Genomic DNA, 10206 nt, shown 5'->3' with positions numbered 1-10206 from the left:
TTCTACTGAGCATCAACAAGCTGAATCAGCAGGCAATGCATGTCAATATACAGTATGAATAAGGCAAACAAAGACACTCAACAAGTGAACTGCAGTTATTTCAAGTGGGGTTTTATTAAGTTATTTCTGAATATCATATATCTTCTTTAGTTTTCCTTATTTGATTTTGCTTTAGTGTTTAAGAACCCTTATTCACTTATCAAATCCTTTGCCACGAAAGCACCAAATAAATTACCTACTGATTCCTTTATGGCAGTGAGGAAAATCCATAAGATTTGTAGAATCCAAGTACTAAAACACCAAGATCCCCTCTTCAAGTGAGGCAAACCTTCCTTACATATCCTCTGCAAGCCAATGTCTTTTCATTTTACCATCAAGATGAAAATTCAGAGCACTGACACAATTTTCTTGCTCTTTCAGTCTAAAAATGTGTATTCCTTGTGTATGGTTTAAAAAACAACACCCAAACTACCAGAAACTGGAAGGAAAATAAGTAACTCTGATTAGCTTTTAAGTTTTAATAGTTAAGCATCTCTTAACCAGTCTTCCCCTTTTCCTAGACTTTAGGCAGCTATAAAAACATAGGAAAAACAACATGTATAATAAAAAGCAACAAAAATATTGGAGGGCCTAATGTAATAGGCAATTTACACATTTCATTTAATTCTCACAATATTGTGAGAGAATTATAACCATTTTACAAACAAGGAAGCAGGTTCAGAAGGGTGAAATGACTGGGACCCAAGGTTACACAGGTGACTGAGCTAGGATTCATGTTCAAGTTTCTGCCTACCAAGCTTATGCTCTATTATGCTGCTCTAACTCCCCAAAGCCCTTCACCTTTTTGAGATTGTTATAGCTCCATCCTCTAAATTTACACTTTTAAGTCTTCAAAACTACTGAATAAAATAACCTAAAATTATTCTCAATCTATTTGCTAAAACAGGAGGTTGCAAGGAATATTGGAAAACTTAAAAGTAATCAGAACATTCCATATGTAAAATTATGGTTATTCTAATACACTGGTAATGACAGCTAGTAATCCAAGAACACATGGGTAATTAGAACTGGCTCATTTTCTCGTTGTCACCATCTGTCAATCTCGAAGTAATCCAGGCAACAAAAGACAAATTCCTATTGTGAAATCTGCTCATGAAACTTACAGTATGCACTTAGTGGAATGACAAAAGAGGTTCTGGTTTAAAAATCTTACCAGTGTTTTGTTTGCATTTGAAAAGCATGTATATATATATGTTTTTTAAGCGTCTACATTTGGTGGAGGTGGTAGGGCCCATTGGGGGATGGCTTTATTGATATAGATCTGTGTAGTGTCTCAGAATTATATACAATGTCTAAGAGAATAACTTTTAGCATTCCACTGAAAGGGTGACAGAGTTCCAGTAGAAATGGACTTATGAGTAACTAACTTAAACCTAGACTGATGCGATCTGGACAGCTAACATTTAATTGTCTGCCGGGGACATCTTTGTATGTTCCTTAAAGTATTGCTCAGTCTTAATTGATTGAAGTTAATATCTAGTTGTTCCTTACTCAAGTTCTCACTGAAATTTAGTTCACTAGTTTTAGAGATTTTTTTTTTCTTTGAGTTCAATTCTAAAAAGACTGTTTTCATACTTCAGAAGCAGCAGAACGGGTGAGATTAAACCATCATTAGGCCCTAAGGCCTCTTCTAACATTAAAATAGCCGTCAGTGACCTACTTTCTGAAGTCTGATGCATCATTCATTCACTAACTCATTTATTGAACAAATCTTTTATAGAACACCAGCTATAAGAAATAAGACTGAAAGAATAAAAAATAAACATATAGGCTCATTATCTCTAGGTCGTCAATACATAAAAGGGGAGTGAGATGTTTACACACGTGATATTAAGACAGATATAAAAACTAGGAAACAAAGCTTTTCAATGTAACAGAGGTAGTGATTTGTGAGTTCCAATTAAAGAAAAAAAAATTCAACTTAATGAAATGAGAAATCATGGGAACTTAACACCTTTTTTTTTGTCCAGACCATATCCCCCCATAATCTAACAAAGGAACAGAAGGCAAATTTGACAAAGTGGCAGAGAACTTCAGGGCTGGTAGAAAGAGAAGTTGTAGGTAAATCACCTATATAGACCAATTTGGGTCATTAGCTGCCTCAGTTTCCCTGAAATGATTATATACCTAGGAGGCTGAAAATAAGTTGAAGACAACTCAGCAAAGAAAGCACGTGGTTTCTAGGCCATCCTTACTTAAAAGGGACTTGGGTATCTCAAATTTCTCGATATTCCCTGCCTCCCAAGTCTTACCTGGGCCTTCAGCCCTCATAAATGGGAACTGGAATAGGACATTGAGTATGAATATGAAATCTACCTGGCAGGGACTAAAAGGACAAAAAAAATTGCTATATGGAAAATAAAATAAAAAGGCAAAGTCCTGAAAAATCTGTGTATATAAAAATCAACCTAAAAAAAAAAAAAAATCAACCCAAATGATCTAAATTCATAGTTATAAAGCTTTGTCATCTAAGCACCCAAATGTTGAACCAACCCCTTTCCCCACAAAACACAAGATCCTATACAATTCCTGTTATAGACTATTCGAAAGGAACAATTAGTTGAAAATACATAAACATATACTTTTAAAAAGATTTTGGATTGAAAGTCATCAGAATACTAATTTAAAAATAATTTTCTTAAACGTAGTTTGATAAAGGCCATAGGAACACTTGTCACATTGTTCAAATGCCCAATGGCAAGACTTTTGATGAGACCAAACAGGTCACATTAAATCAATAGAGTATCTGAGAAATAAAGCCAATATGACTAAATCCAAAACAGGTCACATGAAGTACCTCATGTACAATATAAACCTAGTTTAATAAATAAAGAAAACACAGGTGACTGCACTCCGGAAGAACATTCAGTTCCTCATGGCCCATTCACAGTCTTCTCTGAGATTCCACTGCCACTTCCACCTGGGCAAGTCTAATGGTGCGGCCATGAAGCTTGTAACCATCTTGCCTTACTAATGCCACGGTGCCAGGCTGCACCCCAACATCGGCTGGCACGTGACAGATGAGTTCATGCTCGTGGGGGTCATATTTGTCACCAATGGGTGTCATCTTCTCTAGGCCATGCTTGGCAAACACACTTTTCAGCTTTGCTTCTAAAAGTGACAACCCTCGGAAGATCTTCTCCAGAGTGAGTTTCTGGTCCCCAGGCTCTGTCTCTTCAGAAATGCATTCTGTAGTCTTCTCCAAAATGTCTGCCACCTCTACCAAGTCCTTACAGAAACTCTGAATTCCTACAGAAAAGCCAGATACTTTTATTGTTTGTGAGGAAATCACTCTGCATTTGGGGAAGGCCCAGATAGGTAGCTAGTATACTGGGTACCCCAGGAAGTGGGAAGACTGCCACACAGGACTCGGGGACCATGATCAATGATTACCACCCCAACCCAACTGACAAGCCAGATACTTTTGGAATCTGTAGGAAACCTACTAGGAAACGGGAAAGATGGTCAGAACCCAAGAACTAGGAAAAACTATATACAATAGGCTCAGGAACCTGTTCTTTAAAAACTTGACCATTTTTATGCTTCTTGTACTTTTGTTGGTTATTTTTAGCATTGAGTTATGTACATTTTGAAAATTCCTGCCTGTCTCAGTTTGCTGAGGCATACGTTCTCAATAGGGACAAGATATTAGTATTTCATGGGGGGGGGGCGGGGGCGCGGGCAATAATAAAAAAAATAGTTGACGAGACTGTGCTAAGGGGGAGTCAAAAGAGTGGTTTATTTTGAGGACTGGCTAAATAGGAACGGGAAAGTAAGACACATCCACAAATGAGTCTCCAACTGCCTGCTATGAAGTTACACATAACTGCTAGAGCTGGGCCAAAACTTACCTTTTTAGAATCACAAGAACTGTGACAAGATAAAAGCAAACTTGGTTGTTGAGAAATCTCATGATTCCCAAAGCTGCGTTTTGATTTTTCCGACAAAAATTATGAGAAGGGACGTCACTATTACAGATGTCTATGATAACACCAATGCCCTGGTAGGGACTGGCGGGGTCAAAGGACTTTGTTCATCTGGCTTTGATCCAGGGACAGCTTTAAGACCCTGAACCAAAACAGACACCATCTCAACTGCCCTCAGAGGTAAAAAGACCAGCCACCGGCAAGCAATGAAAGAGATGACCGAGGAAGGAATGACTGACAGATAGGAGAACAGTCATCATGCTGTGCCCTTTAAAAGCATTCTACTTTTTTCATACCTCCCTGCTCACCGAGCAGTCTTCACTTTTCTAAGTATTCCTGGCCATAGGAAGAAATGACCTAAGGAAAGGACTTATATGGCATGTTTTGCTAGACACATCTTGCTCTATAAACAAATAAATTAGATAATCTATTAAATTCTTTTGAGTTTACTTAATATGTACTTGTTTCTGGGGATCTTTTTAATTCTTAAGGAAACTGACATAAGCCAGTTCCTAACTCAAAGCTTGACTTCTGGTAAGCCAATTCACCCTGCTCCCTCAAGCAGGCAGGAAGTCTTCCCCACTTATCATAACTGGTTTATCTGCTACAAAAATTCCCTGTAGCTCAGAGGTCAGCCAACTTTTTCTGTCAAGGGCCGTAAGTAAATTATTTGAGGTTTTGTGGGATAAGAAGCAAAATCAAAGATTTTATATAACAAAAGAGAAAATAATTTTCTACTTATTTTTAATGACGAAATGCAGAACTGTATTTACAGATTAAGAGACGGCAGGCTTGGCTTGCAGGCTGTATGTAGTTTGCTAGGCCCTGACAGCTGGAAGTAAGAGACTAAAACTTGGATGAAATGATCAGGGACACAATTTGGAGGTCATTACTTAGCTGATACTTGAAGCTTTGAACCATGATGTCTACAGCACTGAATGAAAAGCAGAAGGCTATGCCAAAGCACTGGGGTTGGACAGGATAGGGATGAAGTGAATCTGTACACAAACAAATAAAATCCAGAGAACAGGAAGTAATGTGATACAGGGAAAGAATAGATTAAGGGTCAAGAGACAATGGACTCATTCTATACCTATCACAAATTCACTTTTTTTGGCATTTTCCTTCTAAGTGTAGTGAAAGTACCATGTTCCATATTAAATTGAGAGCACAGCAAATAATCACAGATTTGCCCTTTACCCATGAATCCGTTACTCAGCTAACACTTTCATGAACACATTTGGAACAGGATGTGGTGCATGTAGAGGAAAATTTCTGAAAGACCTTGAAACAGACCAAAAAGATTATTCTGTGTCATCAGTGCAAAAATAGATGTGATTTAGCATAGCCTTCAGGGATATCTGTTTTCATATGGTCCAAGCTTTTGTCTTTAAGTTATTTTATAACGTAGCAAGTTGCAGAATACTGAAAATGATGCAAACAATTCTTGTCCACGGTAGTAAAAATTGTCTGCTGGAGATACAATTGATTATTGCATTATAGAGACAGGCCAATTTTGCTTCTAGGAAGCAAATATCAGCATTCCTTATTGCCTGTGTGTGTGTCTGCTCTTTGGATTCTCCTCTGAACATCTTAATGATTCACTTGTTGGTTAACAAGTCAAACAGAACTATCCATATAAGCACTAGAATATTAAATGTACATGCTTGAAAAACAAAACAAAGGCTTGGTCAAAATAAAGAGAAGCATTATTTTAGCAAATGGTTTACTTGAGAACATTCCCTACAAGCAGCATGGAAAGCCTGTGGGAATAATCGAAGGGGAGGGGAGGAGTCAGTTAAGGATCCAAATGCGTTTTCAACATGTTCAATTTGAAGAACTGTTAGGAGATGGCCTCGAAGTCAAAGGTATTTTTTATTGTAACTAAATCTCTCACCAAATATCTTAGCGTCTTCTACACATCTCTGGGTTCGCCTTCTTATGTTTTCACCATCAGCTACAGCTCTCTGGTATCTCACCTGACCATCAAAAGCAAAGTCAAAATGATGAGACAACAAACGCCTTTTGGTAGGAAAGAATGTTTTTTGCTTACTTTACAAATTTTACCCTTGTGATAAGTTTTTAATTTGAAAAAAATTAGTAGAGTTGTAAGAATCTTACATCAGCTACTCCAAATCCCCTTTATAGCAGCCCCGAATGGCTGTCATTTAGCCTGCTAGTTTGAACACTTGAACAACAGTTTTCAAGCTCATCTTGAGAAAAAGCTTTCTTTTTCACATTCGGCCAACACTGTCACCCTCCAAGTTTTGTTCATTGAATTGAATGGACAACCAAGAGTATGTTTTAAAAGTGCATCATCTATTTGAAGGCAATTATTTCAGCCCCTTTAGTCTTTTTCTCTTTCAGTCTTATAATCCCTGGTTCTTTTAACTGTTCTCATAAAACATGTTTTCCAACTACCATTCTGGGTGGTCTTGCTTTGTAATTAGGTCTTGCTCTAACATCTATCTTTTTCAAAGTGTGTCTATCAACCCAGTACAGGACAGTTTGCCAAATGTAATCTGATCAGCAGAGCAAAATGATAAATGATCTCATTCATTCACCAAATATTTATTGAGTGCCTACCACATGCCAGACACTCACTGCACCTCCTTTGAAGCTACCAAAATATCAGAGCTACAAAATATCTAAGTACTGTAACACAACAGGGAACCGAAAGAGATAACTGTTCTTACTCAGTGAAATTTTTGAACTACTCCAGATTTTGCCTAGTATACCTAGCAAGAGTGGAAGTGGAGTGAGAGGTTAACAGCCAATTAGAAGAAACTTTCTTTAAAAACTTGACATAAAAAACTTTACTTGGATATTTAAACCAGAGAGTATGTGAAGAACAGATAATATAAAATCCACTCACTGTTAAGTCCTGGACTTCCTTCTCTAGCTTAACAGCTTTTAGCTTTAAGGCTCTTTCTGCAAGAGAGGGCCCAAGCTCGTCAGGAGGGTCCTCAGAACCGCAATCCTCACCAGCAGTTCTCTGCGTGGCAGTGCTGAAAGAATGCAGACATCCCCTAAAGTGGGAGGGAGGTGGCACATGATGAAGAAATGCCATTGTCAACAGCCAAAGTGACAACAAAGTTCAGAGACTGGGAAGTTTCCAGATTGAACTTTAGACAAAGGACTTTCAGTCACAGTAATAATCTGAACAGTTAAAGTGCTTTTTAAGTACCAGACACTGTTTTCAGGATTTTACTTAAATTATCTTTTCATTTCATAACAATGTTTGAGATAAATATCATCATCCCTATTTGATAGCTGAGAAAACTGAGGCTCAGAGAAGCTTAAGACTTGCTCAAATCACACAGCTAGTATTCGACCGAGCCAGGACACTGATCACCAGGCAATAAATGGCCAGAAGCGGGGACACAAAAGTCAGCAAGAGAAACCCATGTTCTGATACCCAGAACCAGCAGGGCAATAGCAGCAGGTAGAATTCAAAACACAGAGCCATACAGTTCTAGTTCAATCTTTCATTTTACAGGGAAAATAAAGCCAAATAGAGGGACTTTATCAAACTGGAGTTAGGCCGAGAATTCTAAATCTGCTTGATTGCAAGCTATAAGTAAGGCTTTTAGAGAAGAGAACCTGTGCTGAAAAAGAAAAATTCTAAGATCGTAACTCACCGATATGTAAAATCAAGTCAATTTAATATGTATGGAACACTTTGTATATGGATTGTGAATTATAAACAGGTGAATAAAATAGATCTTTGTATTCACTTATGTTTATAATCTGTAATTTCTGTATAGCTAAAATGTTGAACATTTAGTTCAGTTTACACAGAAAGACATTGGAGTAGGGGCTAGTTTTGTAGATCTTGGATTGCAGTTCTGCCCCCTTCCCTTCAATGAAGTTTCCAATACACCTCCTGGATCCTCATAATTTGATGTGAAGTCATCAAGAAAATCAATTTGTGACTATAAAAGCTCTTTAAAAAAGAGTTTATATAAACTGGCATATATTGAAGAATGCTTATTGAGGTGACATCTGAGCAAAGGTTTAAAGAGGGTAAAGGAGTTTGCCTCAAGAAAGGGAAGCAGGAACAACAAGAATAAGGTGTGGGCAAGACAACTTTTATCTCTGCCTTTCCAGGCCAGTCTTGAATTCACTGATTATGACCGGGTGTCAGATTATACATATGGTTCTAAATTTTTGGTTTAGAAAATAGGGTCACTACAGATCTGGAGCAAATCACACGGGGTGAAATATCTCCTTCCTCCTAAAAAAACACACATTTATACAATAGAAATTAAGTCATACTATTCTCAGGGCCAGTTTAAAGGGAAAAAGGGCAAAGCCCACGTCGTGAAACAGGAGAGCAATGGCCTATCCCTTCAATTCCTACTGCTTCACAACGGAGTGGAGGGAAATTTTATCAGAAGGAGCACTTTTTCTTCTGGTCACTTCCCTACATCACAAACTGCCAAAAAGATTTACAAAAAAGTAATCGTGATTAAAAAAAAAAAGGCGGAAATCCCTGAATTCACGCTCTCATCTAGGTGTTAGGGCGGGGTGCTAGGTCAGGTGTAAGGTAAAAAGGTGACAGTTCTGCATACAGAAATTCTCGGATTCCCGCGGCTTAATTTACATTTCAGAGGTCGAACCTGACCCACCAGTCTACTCAGCCATTTTATTCTTTCCCAGGAAGGAATAGTCAACAGGGAATTGTTCCTGAGAATCAACATCGCTCACTAATTAAAAGTGCCCATCCTGGAGCCCTGACTGGTTTCCAATCTGGGTTTCACCATTTCCCGAGTTATGATCCCAAGAAGTTACCCCACTTTTCCAAACCTCAGTTTCCTCAATTAAACGGGGGATAATAAAAAGGACTACCCATAGTTCTGCAATCGGCATTACAAGTGATCAATAAAAACTGCCGCGGCCGATGGGCAAAAGCAGTATATACAACTTCACAGAATCCCAAAAGTAGATGAAAGGGTCGTTTGGGGAAAGACCAAGCCCATGACCTCCTTTTTCCGACAGGTAAAGTGGAACCCGGATATTTGGGAAGGGACTGGTCTAAAGTAACACAGGAATCAGGTGAGAGAATCTGATTTACCTGCAGACACCACGGCTGGGGAAAAGAGGCGGGAAAAGGTACCTACCCAGTTGGATCTCTGTTCGGGTCTCAAGAGCCTTCCCACCTCCGAGGACGTGACCTCGGACCTTCCCACCTTCCCCCGCCTGGCAAAGATGCGCCGCTGTCGGCCTCAGTTTGCCCCACTGTAAAATGGGGCCATGAGCGCCTGCTCCTACCGGCCGAGGCTTAATGGGGCCTCTCGCCCACAACGGCCCCAGCTCGCTGGTCCGGCATTGTCCTCACATCCCCACGGCTTGCCTGGCTTTCTTACCTGCCATCGGACGCTGCACTCGAGGCCAAGAGGCGCTGCACCGGCTGCCGGACCGCCCACAAGGCACGCGCCGCCATGTTCAGGACCTAGGCTGACGGAGGCGGCGCACGCGCACTTGCTCCAAGGACGAGCGACCCTCACTTGAAAAACCACGCTTCCCGGCAGCCTTCGCGGGCGTCTCCGCCTCAAGGCTACGAACGCTCCGCTTCCGGTTTTCCTTGTGTTCCGTGCTTGTGTTCCGGAGGGCAACATTTCCGGTCCGCAGTGTATTCAGCGCGTAAGATGTGTTTCTGTCATAATGATGTAGGTTCGTTGCTAGCTCTGGAATTTGCGGTGAACAAAGGGGATCCCAGCTGTACCCTCATGGAGCTTATATGAAGTTATAAACAACAAACAAATGCAAACACAATATAAAATTAAAATAGGACCGAGGTTTAAAGGTGAGGGGCATGGTACTGCGGAAGCCTAGAATACAGTATGGCCGTGTGGGGAATTTTCCTAAAGGAAATAATATTTGAACTGAAAGCTGAAGAATAAGTAAATGAAAAGAGCAGGAAAGTAGTTCAGGTAGAAGTAAACATCTGCAAAGACCCAGTGAAGAGGGAGAGTATTGCCAGTAAGGGACTGAAATAGAGGAAGGAGAGGGGCAACGTAAGACTAAGGTTAGGCAGGGCCAGATCACATCAGGGATTTTTAAAAAATTGGAGCCTGACCCTCCTCCTCCCCCAATCACTTCCCTGCTTTTTCCCTCCAAGTTTCTTATTTTCCCTCACTAAAACGGGAGTTCCATTAGGGGAGAGATTTATTTTTTTCGGGTGGGGAGGGTCTTTATTTTCAATGACCAGTGCCCT

At 39.9% G+C, this 10206-nt stretch overlaps 1 protein-coding gene across 1 annotated transcript; it reads right to left on the bottom strand.

Annotated features, from left to right (window-relative positions):
* Positions 1-98: 98 nt before the first annotated feature.
* GRPEL2 (GrpE like 2, mitochondrial) lies at positions 99-9506 on the bottom strand. The gene is made up of 4 exons (XM_033096769.1): positions 9356-9506; positions 6862-7015; positions 5884-5965; positions 99-3309 (listed from the first exon to the last, which is right to left on the bottom strand). The coding sequence occupies exons 1-4, from the start codon at positions 9430-9432 to the stop codon at positions 2945-2947; spliced, it is 678 nt and encodes a 225-aa protein (XP_032952660.1). The 5' UTR covers positions 9433-9506; the 3' UTR covers positions 99-2944.
* Between the last annotated feature and the right edge of the window lie 700 nt (positions 9507-10206).

The sequence above is a fragment of the Rhinolophus ferrumequinum genome, chromosome 24, assembly GCF_004115265.2.
Source record: "Rhinolophus ferrumequinum isolate MPI-CBG mRhiFer1 chromosome 24, mRhiFer1_v1.p, whole genome shotgun sequence".
NCBI lineage: Eukaryota > Metazoa > Chordata > Mammalia > Chiroptera > Rhinolophidae > Rhinolophus > Rhinolophus ferrumequinum.
The sequence above is the reverse complement of the archived record's forward strand: the minus strand, read 5'-3'. Positions and strand labels throughout refer to the sequence as shown.

Coding starts and splice junctions, on each gene's coding strand:
- GRPEL2 (XM_033096769.1), bottom strand. CDS start 9,432: ATGGCGGCGCGTGCCTTGTGGGCGGTCCGGCAGCCGGTGCAGCGCCTC. Junction 7,016..9,355: donor AGTGCAGCGTCCGATGGCAG/GTAAGAAAGCCA, acceptor CTCCCACTTTAG/GGGATGTCTGCATTCTTTCA. Junction 5,966..6,861: donor AGGAAGTCCAGGACTTAACA/GTGAGTGGATTT, acceptor TTTGATGGTCAG/GTGAGATACCAGAGAGCTGT.